The sequence below is a fragment of the Lindgomyces ingoldianus genome, assembly GCF_010093535.1.
Source record: "Lindgomyces ingoldianus strain ATCC 200398 unplaced genomic scaffold BDR25scaffold_22, whole genome shotgun sequence".
Lineage (NCBI taxonomy): Eukaryota > Fungi > Ascomycota > Dothideomycetes > Pleosporales > Lindgomycetaceae > Lindgomyces > Lindgomyces ingoldianus.
The window spans coordinates 224,142-245,410 of record NW_022985183.1 but is presented as its reverse complement, the minus strand read 5'-3'; the positions used below and the strand labels follow the sequence as shown (position 1 = coordinate 245,410).

Genomic DNA, 21,269 nt, shown 5'->3' with positions numbered 1-21,269 from the left:
ATTAAAAATCCTATATAACTACTATAAACAGTTAGTACAGCAGCCTTATGTATAGTATAGTATACTAAGTAGATGCACTGTACATACGTACGTGACTAAAATCAGTGTACTGCAGTACTGTACTATTAGGTGTACTAACAGTTGAACACACTAGCTAAGTTTAATCACAAGGCTGCGGAGCTTTAGTCGGCCCGCTTGCTTAGACTTTACACAGCCACAAGTCTAACAGCAACAACCCTGTTCTGTTAGACTGCGTTACGATTATGTTATAATCCTGTGCTAGCTAAAATTAGTAATCATTCTAATTAGAGGTACTAACTAGGGTAGCGACCCTACATGAATTAAGAGCGCCTTATAGCCTTACATAGTTATCTTAGCATATTACTATTTTATAGACTCTATTTTTACAGGCTTTATCCTTATAAGCTTTATTCTTACATGCCTTATCTAGCTATTCTACTACTTAGATATATTATACTGCCTTATTCTAACACTTAGAGAAGGCCTGTATAGCCTTACTTAGCTTATCTATGCTGTCTTTACATAAAGCAACTTCTTTAAAGCATATATAAGATAACTAGGCTAAGAAGCACCTAGATAATGCTTACTATAACATTAAAATTACCTTTAAAATTAACTAGAATAATATATAGTGTTCTAGCGTTACATTAAGCGTAAAGTAGCTAAAATATTATATAAAACATAAGTTACAAATTTTTAGGCGTTAAAAGGTGTTATTTATATAAAAAATATAGTGCAGATCTGCAGCATGTTACTAAGGTAAGTAAGAAGAAGCAGCTATAGCTTTATTAAGCTTACTATAAAGCTAGTGTTTAAAAAGCAGCTAAACTTATTAGTAGTAACATTTATATAGTAAGGCATCTTAAGATAGTTTATAAAATTAATGCTAACATTAGTATACTACTAGATAGCCTTTAGAGGCCCTTAAATCCTTTTATAGCAGCAGTAGAGGTAGCAGGAGTAAGGCAGCAGGTAGCTTATACGCTGTAGCAGAAGAGTGCTCTAGCGCAGGTGTTTATTATAAATAAATAATATATTACATAACTTTTATAAGCTAATTTTATAGCTAACTTATAAAAACTAGATAATAATAAAAAGTAGACAATTATTAAGCACATACTTTAGCTATATATGTAAGAATTTTCCTCTTAGCTAGTAGCTATAGCTAATATAGCTAATTTTTTACACGCTAAGCATAATTTAAGCTATATTAGTATAAACTAGCTTAGTATATTTATAAAGTGTTATCTAAAGCTTAACATAAAGTTTTAAGCATAAGTATAGTTAGTAAATATTTAGCTTATTATAAAGCCTATTTTATTAAAGTTAGATATATTATTATTTTAAATACTATACTTAGCTTTAATATTCTTTATAAGACTAAACTACTTTAAATTACTTTAAAAAATTTCTAAAAAGCTTTTTTATAGTTACAGTTATACTTAAACTTTTCTTTAAGCTTTAAATAACACTTTATAAATATACTAGGCTAGTTTATACTAACATAGCCTAGATTATGCTTAGTGTGTAAAGAATTAGCTATATTAGCAATAGTTGCTAGCTAAGAGGAAAATCCTTATATATAGCTTAAGTATATGCTTAATAATTACCTGCTTTTTATTATTATCTAGCCTTTATAAGTTAGCTATAGAATTAGCTTATAAAAGTTATCTAGTGTGTTAGTTATTTATTATTTTTTAAAAAACTTTATATATAGCTGCAGCATGTTACTTTAAAAGTATTACATTTTATTTAAAAGCCTAGAGTGTAAGCTATATCTAACATTCTTTTAGCACATTTAAGTAGTGTTATTAGGAATGCATTAGTATAGAAAAAGTAGTTTAGTAGGGTCTTAGTAAAAGTAAGCAACTTGCCTGTAGTGTACGTTATATAGTCACGCTATTTTATTTATTTTCTCTACAACCTTATTATATCTTTAAACTAGAGTAGGTATTATATTTAACATATGTAAAGTTTTAAAACTTTGTTATTATACTATTAACAAGTAGTTGTCTAATACAATATGCAAGAAGTCTGTGGTAAACTTAGGCTGCTGGCGGACGCGAAGAAAGCACTTGCCGAGCTTAGGGAGGGTGGGTGAGCCTCTCAGGCCACACTCTTGTTCAAGGGCGTTGGCGTGGATGAAGACAGACTTTACGTGTTGTGTGGATACTAAGTAGGCAGTGTCGTGGACACCAGTATGCATGGAATGGTCCCTGAACTGGGCACTTGGAGCGGGATTCATTGTGGGGACCAAAACGGGGGTTATGGCCAGCCAGGTGCAACTAAGAATTCACCTGTACTCACCTCAAGGGCAAGGAAAGAACGCGGGATCTGTAGATGCAAACATCATTTGATTACTGTTCAACCAATCAAGGGAAGCACCCGTGTATTAGTGCTCAACTAATCTGTTCCCATGATTTTCAGCTTACGATAATAACAAAAGGATTAAAACCTTCCAACTAAGCCAAATCTACCTATACTACGGTATCCAAGGGCTTCTTTACCTGCCCAAGAGAGACTACACGCAAGAGAAGATCCGTCAATCCTCCCTAAATCATCGCTTCTCCTCTAGAAGGGCCACCTTCCACGACTCCTTTACGTAAGAAATCAAACAATGTGCAGAACGCGACGAAGTTCTCATCCATTTCCTTGCCAAACTTGACCTCTTCATCTATAGAGCCTTTCTTGATTTTTGAAAGATCTTTAGAGCCCTCACAGTTCCACACCTAAACTTTTCACACGTCATCTTGTCCGTTTCAACTAATGCAATGAATTACAAGTCCAAAACATTGCTGGCGCGGACCCTCGTCGCCACAGCAGTATTGTTAACTTCCAGGCTTGGGGCTACGAGAGGATTGCTAAGGCCATTGTAACTCTGTGCACTAGTTGTTGTCTAGTGCAGTACCGTCCGTAAAGGGAATGTGCAATACGCTGAACTTTCATTTTCAACTCGAGGCTCAATGGGCATAAGCTTGGGTGGATTTTGTGGCAAAGACGGCTGAAAACTGGAGTCTTTGTGCTCCCTGGTTTGGTGATGAAGATCGCAGTGCTCGCTCGAGAAGCCTGCCGGCCCGTCGTGCATGTCATTGGTGTTGTCCAAGCTGCTAGCAGCTACAGCAGGTTGTGGAGGGTGTCTGTGATGATCTTCTGGTATAGGCGTTGGATATGACGGTGCCGTCGCCGCTGCGCTTGGCGAATGATGCGAGGAAGGTTGTCGAATGTCTGGTTGTATGGGCGCTGTGATGTAAGATGCAGTTGATTCGTAGATAGCACCGCTGCTCGTCATCACGGGTAGTGCAGATCCGTAAACCGGCGTTGTCAGTATCGGCTTATGATCCTGTCGCCTCCTAGATGTCTTAGTCATAGCATATATAGCTGATTGCACGGTTGAACGAGGAAGCTTAAGCGATAAGGCAATAGCTCTTTGGCTCCACCCCAAGGACTGGGAAAGGGTATAGATCTGGCATCGCTCCTCATATGTGAGGTGAGTACCAGGATCGCTGGTTCGGTTGCTTTGACGCTCAGGTGGCCTAGAACGTGGTCGGCGGATAATGTTTGGCATATTGAGGAAATGCTTGGGTATTTGCGACAGTGAAACTAGGCCCTAACAGTGGATGGTTCGAGATTAGTTGTGTTTAGCACCCGCCCATGTGTCTGCCATACCGGTTAAGCTGAACTCTATCCTAATCGTGTTGCTTATATGGCTCCTCGCCTCGCTTTCTTTTGAACGGCTGGCGAGTCGGGGAAGACGGCTTTTTCGTCGACCTGAGGAGTAAGGGAGACGGGGATACGACGCTTAAAGGCGGTGCAATATGTGGATTATATTCTGGGGATGGTATGAGTAAGGCCGCATCGCGAAGATGAAGAGTGATCGGGGCAAGCACACGCGTGAGGTTTTGGGATTTCGGCAATATTCGGCAAGGCTTGAGTTGACTCAGCAATAGCTAGTGCATCCCCGCCACGATGCCAACTCAACAACGTTGTCGGTCCAGCGCCCACTGCCTTGTAACGTTAGGAATTATACGCCCACAAATAAACCAGATAGCAGAGGCATTATCCCTTCGAAAACTCGGTTTTGAAAACCAATAACATGGGTGAGAAACTTTTCCTTTTCAAAAGCCTGTCTCTTGAAGGCCGGTGCGGGTCGGCCGTCCTCCCTGTCTGGTGACAAAATCGAGTGACAAGCTACTCTCATTACTCGGCATTTTTGTCTAGCGTAAGGTGCTCCAGCTAGAGCAGCGGAAGAAGTATAACAACAAACCGCGAGACGCCGTATTAAGCTATCTATCCTTAAACGCGGACAACACCTTCCCCTGGTTGGCTTTGGTCTCTCAAAACCTTCAAGAGACCCCATGATGAAACACGCTTGCGAAGTGGAATGCATTCCCGCCTGGACTCAACTGTGTCTACGAGCGGATGATGCAGCAGATCCTAGTGTTGGTCGCAATTGTATACCAACCTATTACACATCTAGAGCTTAGATCTCTTATTGAATCGCTCAATGATACAGCCGAGGATCTTGAGTCAGTACAGAAGGTGATAGGTCTGTGCGGCTCTTTCCTCACGAACTGAGGAGACACTATCTACTTTGTACCTCAATCAGCAAAGATTTTCTATTTGCAAAGGCCGCTAGCGAAATCTTTCCTTCCAGAATAGAGGCCGCCCACTACGCAGCCTTCTCAAGGTCGCTCGAATTCATATCGGCACTTCGGCGAGATATGTACAGTCTCCGTGAGTTAGGGGATCCTGCCGAGCTAGTGGAACTGTCAGACCCAGATCCCTTAGCGGTGTCACGTTACTCGTGTGTCTACTAGATTGATCACCTTGACAATTGGAGTCGTAGCTCCGCTGCGACTTTCTCAGTTGAGCTGCGAGACGGGGGCGGCGTTCACGAATTCGTAACAAGAATACCCCTACTGGCTTGAGACTCTTAGCCTGTGCAAGAGCCTGTCGAAGGGGGTAGTCTCAATAGCAAAACTCAAGATATTAGTTAACGTAAAGCTTCACCCTGAACAACTAAGACTATATATTATGCGTGCTAATACAACCTAGGGACGAGTAGATGCAGCTGTGTTTAATGAACCAGTTCAACATGCACATCGTTCTACTATAGCCCATAAGGGGCAATAGAGAACAATCCTCTGCAGGCATACGCATCTGCACTTCTGTTCAGTCCTGCATACAACGTTATCAGGGGTCTTTTTAGGGAAGAAAAGCCGCAGTGGATCACGATAAAGCCAGATATAGGAGATGGATGGAGTGGTGCCTCCAGACGCTCAAGCGGTCTATATCAGACGGCACGGACTTTGGGGCTAAATACAGCTCGCTTCATAAGCCAATAGGCAAACAGCGTCATGTCAGCGACTCTGGTGTGCAATTCACAGATTTGCAATGGCTAATGGGTGAAATTTTAGTTTGCAGTAAGGAAGGTCTTAGAAGAATACACGGGAAGTGTTAAGGACTAGAAATCTAACTAGAGGCTAGGATACTACTTCAACACATTCAGCATACCCCCATCGAAGCACCCCTCCTGGAACACCTCTTAGGATACCTTGTAAGCCGCCTCACAGTCCGCCTCTAGCTCAGATACTTCAATATTCCCACTGCGCACCTAGGACTATATCCATCTTTAGTTACAATAAATCTCTAAGTCCACCTCCTCTTTTCCTACAAAGACATCCTAGTGCTTTCCTCTACTAACAGATGTTATTCCTATCTCCTTAAATTGCTGCTAAACACCTTAGCCTAAGCATCCCTCTAAACCCTGTTAGTGGCTCTAAAGTTATAGCTGTTATCCTCGCCGTCGCCACGCTCGTAGTAGCATTTCTACATCTAAGACATGGAAACCTTATGTCTATAGAAAGAGCTGTCGCACGTGAAACTGGTTCACGTGACCCAGCGCAGGGTGAAAGTAGGTCCTTCACCTCTCACCCTTTTCCTGTTCAGGACTAGCGCTCTTTTAGCTACTATATATTTACCTCTGAGCTCTCTCGAGCTCTAGGGACCTTACACCTCACCTCAATCTGCCTAGGTCGTCTCTCATTATCTAATTGACTGCTCCATGCTCTCCACCATCAATCAGCTCTAACCCTGCGATAAGAACAACAGGAATACCTTTGTTAGAAAACTATTTCTTAATTCTCTTTGTATTATCCACTGTAGCTGCTGCCACATTAGGGTTTCAATAGGTTAAGCGTTTGCAGTAGTCACACGATAGTCGAATGCGTGGTCACCATGGTCGGATGCGTCGTCACCATAGTCGTATGCATCTCACCATAGTCGTATGCATCTCACCATAGTCTATGTTGCCAAGACTTACCCACTTATTTCGCATATATATAGACTCCTACAAAGCACTCCTCTAGCAATCAATGCAATCCAGTTCCTCATGCCTCTAGTGCTTCACATAGCTTCACAGTTATGAGCCCGGCAATCGCTTGCTAGTCAATCGAGCTGTTTTCAAACCTATACTAGGGAGAGCTCCTTTAACACCCTGCGTACAATTGTGACCTCTTTGTCACGCCCTACCACCTTAAAGTCGCTCTTTTACAGCCTTTAGGTATCTTTTAAGACCAATCTTAACCTTGTGGTCTAAAGAGGCGACTTAAAGTCTCTACTTCGCTAGTCGCATCAATCGCGACCTCTACAATCTCCTAAGTACGCTACCAAAGCTCTCAGTCGAGCATCTCAAGGACAAGCTCGTCCACCTCAAGGACAAAAACCGTCCACCTCAAGGACAAGCTCGTCCACCTCAAGGACAAACTCGTCCACCTCAAGGACAAGCTCGTCCACCGCAAGGACAAACTAGTCTATCGCAAGGACAAACTCGTCCACTGCAAGGACAAACTCGTCAACCTCAAGGACATACTCGTCCACCGCAAGGACATACTTATCTACCTTAAGGACAAACTTGTCTACCGCAAGGACTATTATAACCCCTAACTAACTACGTTATTAATATAACAGACTCTTCTAATCTGCTAGTTTTAAAGACTATAATTATACTTAATATAACTAACAACCACACCTAATAAATCTACCTCTAAAAGTTAGTTACGCAGCAGCTGTTTGTATACAAATACTGCAACCTAAAGCTCTTAGCAGCTAAGGTAAGAATACTAGAAGACAAACTAGTTAAACTAACAGACAATAATTATTAATCTAACGCTACTAAACTATCTAACATAGATGTAAAAAGCCTATCTAACTATACTAATGTCCATCCACGCGTAACGGAACAACCGCCGTAACAGAACAAACTAAAGGTACTTCAATTTTGAAGCCACAGAACTTCTCCGCGCGTCTTAAATTTTACTATGTTAACCTTACATTACATGCTTAGACTATTTCTAAAGCGCTACAATCCTATTTAAATAAAAATTACTCTTGCGCGGACGTCTTGCTACATAATCCGCGAAGAGTGTCATTTTAAAACAAAACAAGCCTTGTACGCTAGAAGGCCGCCACTACGCTTACATTACTATCGCAACCCTTTAGCTGTCTCTATCAAAGCTAGAGAATCTAATGGCACCTACCACGAAGTAATAATCAGCCGTAGAGCTGCTGGTAGCGCTCAAAATTATTCAGGCTCGCCACCCAGGTCGGTGCCTTTGATCGGAACGACTGCCAATTCTAGCTAGCGCAGAATTACTACAGTTAACTCTCAATAGCGCAATACAATTCTAGAACAAGAATTATATTGTTATATTATAATATTATTGTAGTAAGAGGGTTATGTAATCTAACTATCTAAAGTGCTCTAAACAAACTGCTTAGACTTTTAAGCCTTTACTTTAGTATATAGCTGCTAGAGCGCTCTAATCTGCTAGAGAGTTGTTAAATCTGTATGCTCTTAATATAAGAGTAGTAATTTAAGAGCCTGCTCTACCTACATAGAGGTAGGTATTTATATAAGAGGCCTTTTATTATCTAATTTATTTTTAACTAGCTACTAGCTATATATTATAATTACATTTACTATATTAAAGTTAGATTAAGTAGGCTTATAATTTTTATTAATAAGATTTAAGAAGTTTTTAAGGCTTATAATGTTCTAAATCCTGCCTATATGCTACACCTGCTAGTAGAGCTTTTCTAGCTCCTACTAAGACTACTTTTTTAGATTAAGTAAGTAGATTAGTTTTTATAAAGGCTAGATTCTAGCTTAGTAAAAGTAGTAATAAATTATATTACTTTAAAAGTTATTATACTAGGCTTAAGAGGCCTAGTGTAAGGCATAGTAGAGGTTAACTTAAGTTACTAGATCTGCGCTATGCTTATAGCTAGCAACTATATAGCATATTTATTACTTTTTATATAAGCGCTTAAACTAACTAATTACGCCCTAATTAAGTAGCTAGTAGACGCTAGTTAAGTTAGTAAGCAGCTATTAAATGCAGATATTTAGTAAAGGTAGTTTAAAATTAACACTAAAAATATAAGCACTATAGTTATTTATTAGTAGCAGAATAGACCTAGTCTTTTTTATTTACTAATAAAAGGCCTGTAGCTAATTTATTATAATAGTATACATTATTTACACCTTAGAATTTAACAACTATTAAATGCTAAAAGCTTTAAAGTTAATAGATTATAAAGCATGTAGTCTAGCTACTTTTCTAATAGCTTAAAAAGTAAAGCGCTTACTGCTAGTAAAGTTATAGCAGCATATAATTAATATTTAGTTTTTATTTTTTTTCTTACTAAGTTAAGCTCTAGTAGAAAGCCCTAATAACAGTGCCTACTGCTAATATAGGCCTGTCTTATCTATATTAAATATATTCTGCTTTGCGTATTCTTTACACAGTGTTCTAATAGCCTTTATCTTCTTTTTAGCCTTAGCTAGCACTAACGCAGCCTTACTCTAGTGTTAATAAAGCTTAATATTATACTATTGCTTAAAGTTAGTAAGCTAGCTTAAGCTAAACTCTAGTATAAAAAAGTTAGTGTAATTAGGTATTTATAGCTAGATAGCCTTTACTTTTTTAATAAGAATATTGCTAGGGATGTTACTACTAGAGCTCTTAAAGTGCTGCTGCTAGTTAAAGAGGACAGCTTTAAAAATAGGCTACTGTGCCTGTTATTAATGTGTGCAGGTAGTAGCAGAGCTACTGTTAAAGTAGCTATATTACTTTAAAAGGGACTCTAATACTGTTAACTAATAGATGTAATAGTTATACTTTTGCTTAAACTACTTAATTACATTAAGCTGCTTCTAGCTAGAACCCTAATGTTAATACTATTAACACAGAGCCTGTTACTGCTTATTAGTAATTGCTATATGTAGCATTTTATCTTTTAATATAACAATAATCTAGCTAAAAGCTTGTAATATAGTAGGTATTACAAAATAAAATATTTTAGTAGGAAATTAATTTAGGTTTAAGAAATGTATTGCTATATTAAAATATTGTTTAATCGCGCATCGCGCCATCGAGAGTTGACTGTACCTACTCGTTACGTAATCTGACGTGGCAGGGTCGTGCTTGCCAGGCCTGTGGCTGTGCATGTTCTTAGCAAGCGGGCCGGCCTAAGCCCCGCAGCCTTGCGATCAAACACTTGCCCCTCCATCAACCAGCACACGTCTTGTAGATTCGCCACCGGTACAAGGTTATAGTCAGAGCGGGTCGGCCATCCTCCCTGCTAGCGTGATCGAGGCGTTCGTCTGCTTCTCAAAACATACTCTGGAGCAAGCATACTCAGTCCAGTCCCATGCAAATTCGCCTCCTGCTGAAGCCTGACCGCTGCATGTCAGCCTAACCGCGAAAGCTAACTGCAAATCACAAACCAGAGTTATAGAAGACTGGAGGCATTTAGCAAGCCATCGCAAGCAAGTATATCAATCTCTCTTCGCAGCTACCCCATCAACACCTCGTCCACTATCTCATATCCATCCTCATTTGCATGGCCCGCGCTCGCAAGTTGGATAGCAACCTGGCGCAGAAGAGCCCGGCATTGTCTGCAGTTTCTCCACATGTCTCCTTCAAGTAAATGCTTGACGCGAACGGGGCATATCCCACCCTTAGTCTTAACGGGCTGTTCTGACTCCGCTTTAAGATCCGAATGGCCGTTACTAACACGCATATCTACTTCTTCAGTTTGTTTGAGAGGCCACAAAGTGACGTCGGCTTCAGCCCGCGCCGCACATGGGGAAGCAGTGCTAATATCTGGCTCGCAGATGGCTTCAGCGTTGCACGGTCCACACTCTGAATCATCCACTTCACCGCCAGCGGGTGTGCCAATTGCTTTTGGCTCTTCTTTACCTTTCTTGCCCTTCTTCTTCTTCTTGGTCGTGCCCCAATCATCCCAAGGGTCGTCTTCCTTGTCCTCAGGCTCAGGCCCGGGGCTCAGCTCGGGTTCTGGAGGTGGTGGAGGAGGCGGCTCCTCCACCAAAGTCTCCTGTTTCGCGCCCTTCTTGCCCTTCTTTTTCTTGCCAGCCACCACTAAAGAGCCCCAGTCATCGTCCGCTAGCGGTGTAAGCTCCGGAGGCAGGGGTGGCAGCTCCTCAACCTTTGGCTCCTCGATTGCTTCAATGACACCCTTCTTGCCCTTCTTCTTCTTCTTCTTGCCGGTCGAGAATGAGCCCCATCCCCATGCGTCGTCCTCTTTCGCAGCTTCCGGCTCAGGCTCTAGCACAAGCTCGGAAGCAGGTTCAGACTCGGCAGGAGTCTCTTCAATCAGGGTAGCGCCCTTCTTCTTTTTCCTTTCGTCCTTAGCATTGCCGAACGAAAAAGACCATGGGCCTTCTTCCTCCTTTGGCTTCTCAGGCCACCCGGAGGCCCAACTGCTAAGGCCAAAACTGAAACCAGGTGATTTTGATCCGCCGTCACCAAAACTCATGTCAATTTTCGGTTCGGCAGCAACAGGATCGATGGAAGCCTCTTGGACGGGCGCTTCTTCGACGGGAGAGCCTCCAATAGAACACTCTTGAACAGGGCACTCTTGGACAGAACACTCCTGGGCGGGGCCTTCATTAACAGGACAGTCTTCGACAGGGGCTTCTTCGATAGCAACGGAAACTTGCGCCGGGGCTTCTTCGACGGGTGAGTCTTGGGCGGCGGGGACATATTCTTCAGAAACCCTCTGGATAGAATCCTTCTCTATGTTGAGCATGCATGAGAGCTTATTGTTGTAAAGTTCCACTACGCGCTTTACCAGGACTTTGTTGAGAGCAACATTGCTAATGCGGCCAAAGAAGTCATCCTTTGCAAATGTGGTGTGATCTTCCTCAAAAGCAGTTTTGATTTTCCCGTTTAGGTAGTCCTGGAGCCAGTGGGTATTACCCGGGAGTTTTGAGAAGTCTTCGTTGAGAGCTTCAACGACGTCGAAGATGTTCATCTCCGTGCCGTAGTGTTCGACCTTGTGCATTGCCAGCTGCTGTAGGCCGGCGAGCTCATAAGTCTTCGCGGTGATATAGGCCAAGACAGCTCTCTTGAATTCAATATGTACCTCCTTAACCGGAGAGGTCTCCATGTTGTCGAGCGTTTGGTAAACGCCGGTGTACAGGTAGTGAACCAGTACATGGCCGGTGTCCTCGTCGACATTGGGCAGGTATATATAGTCCCCCGATGAACAGGAGGCGATCCATCCCGGGTTTTGCAAGAGGTTTTGCGGGACGTAGTACTCTCTGTGCTCTGGGCCGATATGAAGTGCGATAGGAGAACCTGTGTAAGGACTGTAGACCATAGTTAGCTCTACGTGAGTTGGAAGCACCCAGAAATGGGATGTCGAACGAGGTCTTGGGCCGCTGGGTTGTGGGCCGAGAGCTACCAGTTGATTCCGTGGACAACTCTTCCAATAGAGGTTCCAGTTCGGTCAATGCTTGCTGCCTGCCGGCGGCCTTCTTTTTACCCATTGCCAACGTCGAATGTAAAGACTCGGCTGAAGCTTGCGAAAGTAACTCGATTGAAGCAGTTTGCGTGTGAAATGCTGGCACAGATCGGTCTATATACCGAGTGAGCCACGCCCCACGCCCAGGCAGCAGCATGTCCGGGCGCCCATCCTCCAATAATTGGAACTTACCCAGCCAATGGAAACCAATTAGCACCCACCACGTCAACCAAGAAACATATTCCGACACCAAGCAGTCGACTCTGGCAAGCGTTCGGTTTTAGTTCCCGCAGTGGGCCCTTTTCAGAACCAGGATCTTCGAAAATCTGGTCTAGAGGGCCGGGGCCGTGCTCGAAACGTCTTAGCGCGGCTCACCCATCACATGGTCCGCATCAACCATGCGCTCCATACCTACAGACACACTCATTTTGTCCCTCTCATCCACAAAAAAAATATGCGCCACTGGACAAAGCTCCTGGCCGGTGCGGTTCGGCCGTCCTCTCTGCTAGCGGTGGCAACTCGAAGTACCATCTCATATGGCTGCACCTTACACTGATTTCAAAGCAAACTGTGGTGTTTTAGCTATGCTGTTTTTGTGCTACGTTAAGCTTGCTGGCGTCGACGTTTTGAAGTCAAGGCCGGTGGAAGGAGGCCGAAGAGCTAGAAGCAAAAGAACTAGGAATCTGCTCGAGGGTGCTTGGGGAGGAGCATCCTTCCACGCTGACCAGCATGGCCAACCTAGCGTCGACGTACAGGAATCAAGGCCGGTGGAAGGAGGCCGAAGATCTGGGCGTGCAAGTGATGGAGACGAGAAAGAGGGTGCTTGGGGAGGAGCATCTAGACACGCTGACCAGCATGGCTAACCTGGCGTTTACGTTAAAGGGTCAGGGACTTACAAATAAAGCCATCCCACTAATGGAGGACTGCTGCAGGCTGCGGACCGTAGTTTTGGGTCCTCAACATCCCTTTGCTATATCATCTCGCAAAACTCTTACGACATGGCAGTCAGGGGCAATAGCACTTAGCAAACAGAATAACACCTAATAGGTGTGGCAAACACATAGTCTCTAAAGCAGCAGGCTCAACGTAGCACAAAAACAGCATAGCCAAAATACTACAGTTTGCTTAGAAATCAGTGAAAGGTGCAGTCTATGTGGAATAGTAACTTCAAGTTGCCACCGCTAGCAGGGAGGAAGGCCGACCCGCACCGGCCAGGGGCTTTGTCTGAGGGGCGTTGAATATAATTTTCTGGCGTAGAGGAGGAATTGATTGATTGATTGATTCCTACACGGTTTCAGCCGCGGTTTCTTCGCAGCTATGCCCGGATGCAGAGGTTTGGCAGACAGCCGACGCTTTGCCGAGCTAGTCAGCAGGCCCCACTTCACCACACCAAAGGTAAACATTGTCGGTTGGCGATGGGCTGACCAAGAAGCCCATCAGTAACTGTATACTGTGTATTGTGACTGCGATATAGGGGCGTTTGGGCTCTGTCGTCGCTTTCGTGTTGCCGTGCGCAGCGGAATGGCTGTTGCTGCGTTCGATGGACGTGTCATTTGTGTAGCTTGCTCGCGAATTGTCCTGCCGCGGCCGCAACAGCGACCCTACAGGTGCCAAATCAACGCGGAGGGGACGCGCGATGGCCTGTAGGGCTGTTGCGGCCACTAGCAGGAGTGTTTCGATGCTTTTGTGATGGGTCTTTCCAAAAATTTGGTTCTCGCTGTTTGTCGTGCTTTCCGTAGAGGAGGAATGAGGTTGAACTAATATCAGATTCGCCACTGTGGCGAGTGGGCGCCAAGAGATTTCGCGGCGAGATCAGATCTCGGGAGACAGAACGGCTCGAACAAGGGTCCGAGATTTAGGCTAGCTAAGTTAGTGTGCTAATCACGTGAGTCGGCGTTTTGCTCAGCTCAAACGACGCGACAACAACAGCCCATCAACTGCCATCTCTCACCGGCTATCGCCTCGCCCGCGCACTGCATCTCCCAATCTTCTTCCATTGATTTCATCTCATATTCACTCTCTCATGCTAGGAAAGCGCGCGCGTTCGACCAGCTCTGCGAATTGCACTGCGGCTTCTCCCGAGAACACTCGACCTGCAAAACGACTGGCACGATCCGTCCAGGCCGCCGTTCCTTATGCGAAGAGACGCGGCTCCGCTATCAAAAAATTCTCTCGATGCTCTTGTCCTCCTAACGTCGTCCGCTATCTTCCTGCGTCTGCTCGAATTCGAACGCGCCGCGCACACTCCGTCGACCCTCCTACCCCGCCGCACCTGCGCAGCTTGAGTCCGTATGCCCTCCAACGTCGACGAGCCTGTTCCCTCGATCGTAGCCCCACACCTCTGCCCCTCACACGAGAGAACCTACGCTCTTTTGAGCACAGCACGCAGTCCTCTCCGATGTCTGTCCCCCGAAATCCGTCCCCGACGCGAAAAGACACTGCCATTACGGACAAGAAACAGTTGGCTGGGTACAACATAACTGTGGACAAGGGGATTGCGCTCCCAGCGGCGCTTGCTGACTTTGTCAAGACACTTCAGCGAGCCCGTGAACAGGAGCCTTCCCCCCATGCACAAGCAATTATGGACACTCGGAGGGCTGCGTCAGTGGAAAATGAGATCACCGCCCGCAAGATGATGGAGGAGCACATCCTTTTCCGGGGTGAGGGATATTCTAGCGGTGTCAAGGGCTTGACATTAAAGGACCAGGTGAATCTAATCAAATATTATCTCCCTACGCCGCCGCGTGTAACCGTGCCGGAGCTGTGGGGCTCGCTCGCACGACCGCAGCCAGACAGCTGCATCGGATATATCACGTCCACAGAGGCGACTGCACACACGCCCCCATTTATGATGCCATTCACCCGCGAAGAGGACGACATGGCTGACTGGTACGCAGTCCTCCCTTTTCAACCCCGGTCTCCTCAGCTAACTCTAGCCGCAGGTATAACGTGGTTTACAACGCCGATACACATTTTCCCTTTCTCACGGCTCAATGGAAGGCCGCCATCTTTGGCGAAAACCAGGTCCATGCGTCCCTCCAGGCTGCCCGCGACGGCGCGCTTATCGTCAACTACATGCACCAATTCTACTCGCTTGCATACCCCGATTGCGACCCCACGCAGCTCGAGACATGCCATTTCTCCTTGACGACTGAGAGTTACACAATTATACTTTGGATACACTGGCGGGAGGTAGATCCAGAAGATGGCGAGGTATACTACAGGATGGAGGAAGTAGAGACGGCGCGAATGGGCAAGCTTAACGATCTTCTAGATATCCGGAGGATGCTGCATAATTATCTTGACTTTGCGTTTGGAGAACGGTTGAGGTCAATCAAAGACGCCCTTCCTGCATTCTGGCCAAACCGTCCGGAGAGAAGGGCTAAGAAGACGAAGTCCCAGAGCTCAACAACAGGATCTGGGTCACAACCACGGTTCCGTCTGCCAATAACCCCTTCAAGCAGTGTTGGGGAGAGTGTGAACAGTGATGCAGTGCCACCTAAGAAGATAAAGCGCAAGCTAACAGATGTGTCACAATAAAGATTGATTAGAATAAGTGTAGACCGATAGTAATATTAGTCTAATTCATTATGAGCGGAGAAGTTTTTGATTCAGTAGGAGGTTTTCCAGTATGTGCATGTTGATGTTACGCAAACAATATTGTTCAGGAAATTAGTCAAGCAAGTTGTATGCGATGCCGTAAACAAATTAAGCTCCATGCGCTCTAGTCAACGTGATGAACCGCAAGGAAGTCTTCTTTGGGTTTGGATCCCATCGTTCCAACGGCCCGATCCAAGATCCATTCCTTCTGCCGAGACCTGATCTAATGGTTCTGGCCCTCTTGGAGCAGGCGGAGGCCAAGAGTTTGAATGACGAAATCAGCTTTAATTTAGTCTAGTATAAAGCTTTAAATTTTATAAGTTTTTTTTTATAAACTAAAAGCTTTTTATAATAAGCATCTAAATTAGCTAAGACTTTTATAGGCCTTATATAAGTAAATTAAGGCTTTTAAAGCTAGTATAAAAGGCATAGATTACTTAGCAGATAATAAAGTATAAAAGTAAGAAGTTAATTTATAGTTATATATAATAGTATTACAACTTTATAGACATTATACTAAAAAGGTCTAACAGCAAGCTGTTAGACACTTTTAAACTTTTTTTTTCTTTTCTTTTCTTTTTTCTTCTTTTTCTTTTCTTTTTTCAAACCTCTTTTACTTTATTCTTAGCTACTTAAAAGCCTTATAATGTTTACTTAAAAGTTAGACACTAAAGCTTTTAAAGCTAAAACTTAACAAAGTGTAACAGCACAGGCAAGACAATAGGTCTAAATGCGGTAAGAATCCACTTAGAGGCATATAGAAGTGCGCGGGGACTCAGAACCTAGGAATTTCCATTAACACCTAAGGGCCTTGTATAAAGGATATTAGAAAACTACTAAGCTAGCTACAGGGGCAAGGTGCGACTAAATACATAAGGGAATAGGGGTAACAGCAGGGGTTAGGGCCAGGTTAGGGTCGGGGCTAATACAGGGGCCTTCTAGGCTATTGTTACAATCTTAACTTCAGAGAAATAGTGTCCGAAGAACTCTAGGCCTATGGAGGGAATTAGGAGGGCGAAAGGGGAGAGAACTTAGTCTTAAGCGGGTGTACAGTCTATTAAGGCGTAGTTATTAGGAACAGAAGGTGCAGCTAACTGTAGTTTACCCTTTAACAGCAGTATAAGGTGCTTAGGTTAAACAGTTCCTAGGTAGGAACAAGATAGAAGGTATATATAGTGTAAAATATACTATTAAATTACTTTTTATTAAAAAGTAGTAATGCTACTTAGTCTATATAAATAATAAACTAAACTTTAATTATAGCTTCTAAGTAAAGTTAGGATCTTATACTATATACATAGAGTTGCATGCTTTGCATGCTTTGCATGCTTTGCATGCTTGTGCCTGCATAGCGTGCATCGCATGCGTAGCATGCAAACGCGCTTAGCTTATTAGATAATGCATTTAGCTGTGCATTAGTTTAAGAGCTTTGTCTATTCCTTATCTGTTAAGTTACGTGACTTATTAGATAAGAACATAGAAAGACTCTATCCTTGTTTATTTAAACAGTAGAGCATAGAGGGTTAGCAGCTTATAGTCTAATTATAGGTTATAACATGTAAGCTCCTCTCCCTACTAGCGTTCTTACTGTCCTGCTTACACTATTATAAGTGTTAAGGTTCTTTTTTATCTAGTAAGTGCTTTTCTATAAACGCTTTGTAAATGTCTATTCTTTTTAACTATGCCTTACTAGTGTTCTTGTTTATCTAGTTCTACGCGTTGTTTGCGCACTGTTGCTTACTTTAATCCTCTTTACTATATAAAAATGCAGCTATATAGTTCTTATTACTTAAGTAGCTCTTCTTATGTCTTAACCTTATTATTAGACAAGTGTGTAAAGTGTGTAAAGAAAAGTAGTTATTATAACACCTTTATTTTTAACACTATGTAGAATTGCCTAAAGAAGAAGCGCAAAAGACTTCTAAAGAAGGTATAAAACACTTATTTTTAAAAGAAGTAAAAGAGAAAATGCTATCTAAAAAAGGTAAAGCGTTATTTAAGTAAGCAGTAGTTTATTAATGCTAGAAAAGCCTAGGCTTAAAAGCAACTTAACCTGCTAAAGGATTAAAAAGTAAAGTATTTAAAAAGAGACTTTTTATCCTTAGATAAAATTAAAGCACTAGAGGCAAAAGCTGTAGGTCTTCTTTCTTCTTAGTCTATATTTAAGAATTATAGACTTCTTACATTACAGCTATCTAATGTTGCTAAGGTTTTTTTTTAGCTAATAATAGTGTTTTTTAGGCTAGAGAACTTTCTCTAGGCTAGTTCTAGTTAGAAGAGACGCCTAATAATCTTAAAAAAGCTATAAAGTGTTTATTAAGTTTTTAATAAGCTTTTACATGCTTTTACTAGTAAGCTATTTTTTTTACTTTACTAGAAACTCTCTTTTATTTTTAGTATTAAGTATATGTTTTACTTTATATTTTACTTCTATATCTCTTTAACTAGTTGTTAAGAGAGGTATTTGCTTTAGTACTTTCTTAAGCTTTAAAATATAGAACTATAAGTGTATACACATTTTTTTTAGTAGTTTAAGCTTATAGTTGTCTTATTATATTTATAATACTTTATATAGTCTATTATATTTTTCTATAACGTACTTTACAGGCGAGTTGCTTACACACCTAAGTTACTTACTTTTGCTAAGACCCTACTAAACTACTTATTTTACACTAATGTATTTCTAACAACACTACTTAAACACACTAAAAGAATGTTAGATACAGCTTATACTTTAAGCTTTTAAATAAAATATAAAACTTTTAAAGAAATGTACTATAGCTATGTATAAAGTTTTTTAAAAAATAATAAATAACTATAGCACTAGATAACTTTTATAAGCTAATTCTATAGCTTACTTATAAAGGCTAGGTAATAATAATAAAAAAGTAATTATTAAGACTATACTTAAGCTATATATATAAGAATTTTCCTTTTAAATAGCATTTATAGCTAATATAGCTAATTTTTTACGCGCTAAGTATAATCTAGGCTATATTAGCATAAACTAGCTTAGTATATTTATAAAGTGTTATTTAAAGCTTAAAGTAAAGTTTTAAGTATAAGTAGTTATAGCTATAAGCTTAAAAAGAAATCTATGTGTAATAAGCTTAAGTATATACTTAATAACTACTTTTTTTTAAGCTTAGTTAAATTTCTTAATTTAGGCTAGCATTTTACTTATAAAGGCTATCTAGCGTGTTAATTACTTAGTGTTATATAAAAAATATTATAAATAGCTGTAGCATGTTATAAAAAAAGTTTTAAGTTTTATTTAAAAGCCTAAAAAGTAAGCTGTAATGTACTTCACAGGCAAGTGTTACGGTCTATGGTTGGACCAGCGTAACTCCACCAGCAGTGCTCCCCCATCTAGCTGGATTGGGACAGGGCTCGCTTAAAGACCAGTCGGAGGACACAGAGGCGGCGCACCCGCCTGAAGTTATAGAAGAATGCGTTGTCTAATAAGAAGACAGGCTGCAAATTTAGGGAGCCTAAGGAAGCTTAAAAGAGCCTGTAGAAGTCTCCTTAGTAAACTCCTATAAACTCCTACTAGCTCCCCTTAGCGCCCTAGCATATGTATATAGTTCCTACATTAAACAACCTTTAGAAAGTGTGTTTAATATTTAGTTTATTTATTACATAGACTAAGTAGCATTTAGCTTTTTAAAGAGCTATAATACTATTTATATATCTTACACTATATATACCTCTAACTCTGTCTATTAGGACTGTTTAACCCTAGCCTTCCTACTGCTGCACATAGGGCAAACTACAATCTAGTTATTCTACATAAGCCTCTATTAGCCTAATAGCCTGTACGTAGGACTGTACACCCTACTAGTTAGCCTCTACCTCCTGTCCTACTTCCCCTTTATAGAAATACTATAAGACCTAAGTGCTTCTTAAAGTAAAAATTATAATATTAAACACTACTTTTTTTAAAAAGTATAGCTACTTTATAACATAACTTAGATTTTAATATAGCCTATGCTGCGCTATTAAGATCTACAGAAGTTCTTACCTAAAGTAAGGCTATTCTAGCAGAATAGATTAACTTAATTTAGAATAATATTAAGAAACTCTAGTAAATTAGTAATAAAGTTAGTAAGCTTAAAAAACTTAAGTAAAAAATTACTAACTTTTAATAAAAAATAATAAAACTATAAAACTTTTTAAAACTTCTAAGCCTCTAGAAAGCTACTAACTAAGCCTACTAGATATATAAGTTATAAGTAGAGCTAGCAAAGATCTAAAACATTTTAATAAAAAAAGTAAGTATTATAGCTAAAAAGACTTTAAGACTAGCTTTTTTAAAGCTTTTTAAAGAATTATTAAAAAACCTTTAACTATTTTTTACAAAATGTTACCTTTATATATAATATAATAAAGAAGCATTTTAGACTAATGCAAAAATAATATCCTAGATAGAACTACACCTAGAAGGCCCCTTTATAATTTAGTTCTAACCTTATGCAGATAACTAGATAAACTTTAAGGTAAATAGTAAAGCGCTTACTTTTAAAACTAAAGAAATATTTAGTAGTATTAAAAACTTTAAAAAAGCTTTAACAGCTATTTATAAAACTCTAAATAAAAAAAAATTACAGCTAATAAGCTAAACACTATAAAATAAAAAAATAACTTAGTTTAGAATTATGCAGCACGCTTTAGAAAACAACTAGCTATCTGCAGATAGATAGATTAAAAAGCTCTCTGCTACATGTTCTATAATAAACTAAGCAAAATAGTAAAAGATAAGTTTATGCATAGTAAAAAGCTAACTACTTTTAAAAATTTTATTACACAAGCAACAACCTATAATAACTGCTATAGAGAGTGTAAAAGAGAAAAGAAATAAAAAGAAACTTCTTAGAAACTAAAGTTTATTTTTAAGAAAAAAAAGCTTTTATAATATAATAAAAAACTAATAGACCTTAGTTATATAAAGCATACATAAAGCTTCCCCCCTAAGAAGAGCTAAGTTCTAGAACGCAATAGGCTGCCTTTAATAAAGAAATAATAAAAGTAGCTAAAAAACAAGGCCTGCCTAAACTATAAAAAAGTAGGATATTTCTGCTAAAATTGCCTAGACTTCTAAAAGAGGGAGAATAAAAATACTACTATAATAATAAAAGCTATCACTACTAAATACAGCCTTATAGATAAGGAAATATTAGAAAAATTAAATAATAGACTTTACTAGTAATATAAAAGCAACTATTCTTTAAACAACTGCTTTAAAGTATATTAAAAAGTAGTTATTTAGAATTTTAGTAGCCTTAATATAGTGTTATAGAACCTTATAATTCTTAAAAGATATAGAGAAGAAACTTAGATTTAAGAATATATTATAAACATTTATAAAAAAGAAGAATAGTTTTCTTTTTAAAACTAAACTCTTAGCACTTTAGTAAAAAAGCTCTCCTAATAGTTTTAAAAATGTAAATGCTAGAAATGTAGTTTATAACATAACTACCTAAGTTATTATATAGTTATGCTTTACTAGATAAATATTAGCAATAACTACCTTATATTTAACATTATATAATGTATAGCTAAAGTTAAATATAACATTATAGATAAGAAAAAGTAATAGTAATTTTTTATAAAGATCTAAAATTAAAAACTAGAAAAACTAGGCAGACCTGCTAAGTTTAAAGTCCTAAAGCTAGCACCTAAGAAGCCTAAGACACTGCTTCTAAGCCTTATAATTAGCAAAAAGGCCTTAGTAATGCAATAAAGCTATAGTTAGTGCGCACTCTATAAAAACAAAACCTATAGCACTAATAATTACTAATAGAAAGGACACCCTGTTT

The 21,269-nt window shown here is 40.4% G+C and overlaps 6 protein-coding genes across 6 annotated transcripts; 4 read left to right on the top strand and 2 right to left on the bottom strand.

Annotated features, from left to right (window-relative positions):
- Positions 1-2,044: 2,044 nt before the first annotated feature.
- Positions 2,045-2,754, top strand: BDR25DRAFT_356826 (uncharacterized protein; the record flags this gene model as incomplete). Its single annotated transcript, XM_033695711.1, has 5 exons — positions 2,045-2,118; positions 2,150-2,179; positions 2,221-2,408; positions 2,449-2,562; positions 2,597-2,754. The coding sequence occupies 5 exons, from the start codon at positions 2,045-2,047 to the stop codon at positions 2,752-2,754; spliced, it is 564 nt and encodes a 187-aa protein (XP_033545902.1).
- Positions 2,755-2,929: 175 nt separating this feature from the next.
- On the bottom strand, positions 2,930-3,859 carry BDR25DRAFT_343878 (uncharacterized protein; the record flags this gene model as incomplete). Its single annotated transcript, XM_033693874.1, has 2 exons — positions 3,688-3,859; positions 2,930-3,628 (listed from the first exon to the last, which is right to left on the bottom strand). A coding segment is annotated over exon 2 (657 nt), but the record flags the coding sequence as incomplete, so codon positions are not given.
- A 520-nt stretch (positions 3,860-4,379) lies between these two features.
- Positions 4,380-7,664, top strand: BDR25DRAFT_356824 (uncharacterized protein; the record flags this gene model as incomplete). The annotated part of the gene is made up of 19 exons (XM_033695710.1): positions 4,380-4,464; positions 4,535-4,571; positions 4,598-4,825; positions 4,862-4,922; positions 4,969-5,019; positions 5,077-5,109; positions 5,172-5,220; positions 5,262-5,437; positions 5,531-5,593; positions 5,885-5,964; positions 6,026-6,055; positions 6,107-6,142; positions 6,228-6,252; positions 6,284-6,405; positions 6,443-6,529; positions 6,635-6,725; positions 6,760-6,894; positions 7,444-7,471; positions 7,522-7,664. 19 exons carry the CDS (start codon positions 4,380-4,382, stop codon positions 7,662-7,664), a joined length of 1,560 nt encoding a protein of 519 aa, XP_033545900.1.
- Positions 7,665-9,473: 1,809 nt separating this feature from the next.
- BDR25DRAFT_264224 (uncharacterized protein) lies at positions 9,474-11,932 on the bottom strand. The gene is made up of 2 exons (XM_033686855.1): positions 11,757-11,932; positions 9,474-11,698 (listed from the first exon to the last, which is right to left on the bottom strand). The coding sequence occupies exons 1-2, from the start codon at positions 11,876-11,878 to the stop codon at positions 9,880-9,882; spliced, it is 1,941 nt and encodes a 646-aa protein (XP_033545899.1). The 5' UTR covers positions 11,879-11,932; the 3' UTR covers positions 9,474-9,879.
- A 551-nt stretch (positions 11,933-12,483) lies between these two features.
- On the top strand, positions 12,484-12,897 carry BDR25DRAFT_229825 (kinesin light chain; the record flags this gene model as incomplete). Its single annotated transcript, XM_033685321.1, has 1 exon — positions 12,484-12,897. A coding segment is annotated over one exon (414 nt), but the record flags the coding sequence as incomplete, so codon positions are not given.
- A 1,183-nt stretch (positions 12,898-14,080) lies between these two features.
- Positions 14,081-15,210, top strand: BDR25DRAFT_264222 (uncharacterized protein; the record flags this gene model as incomplete). The annotated part of the gene is made up of 2 exons (XM_033686854.1): positions 14,081-14,742; positions 14,796-15,210. Coding segments are annotated over exons 1-2 (906 nt in total), but the record flags the coding sequence as incomplete, so codon positions are not given.
- Positions 15,211-21,269: the final 6,059 nt, after the last annotated feature.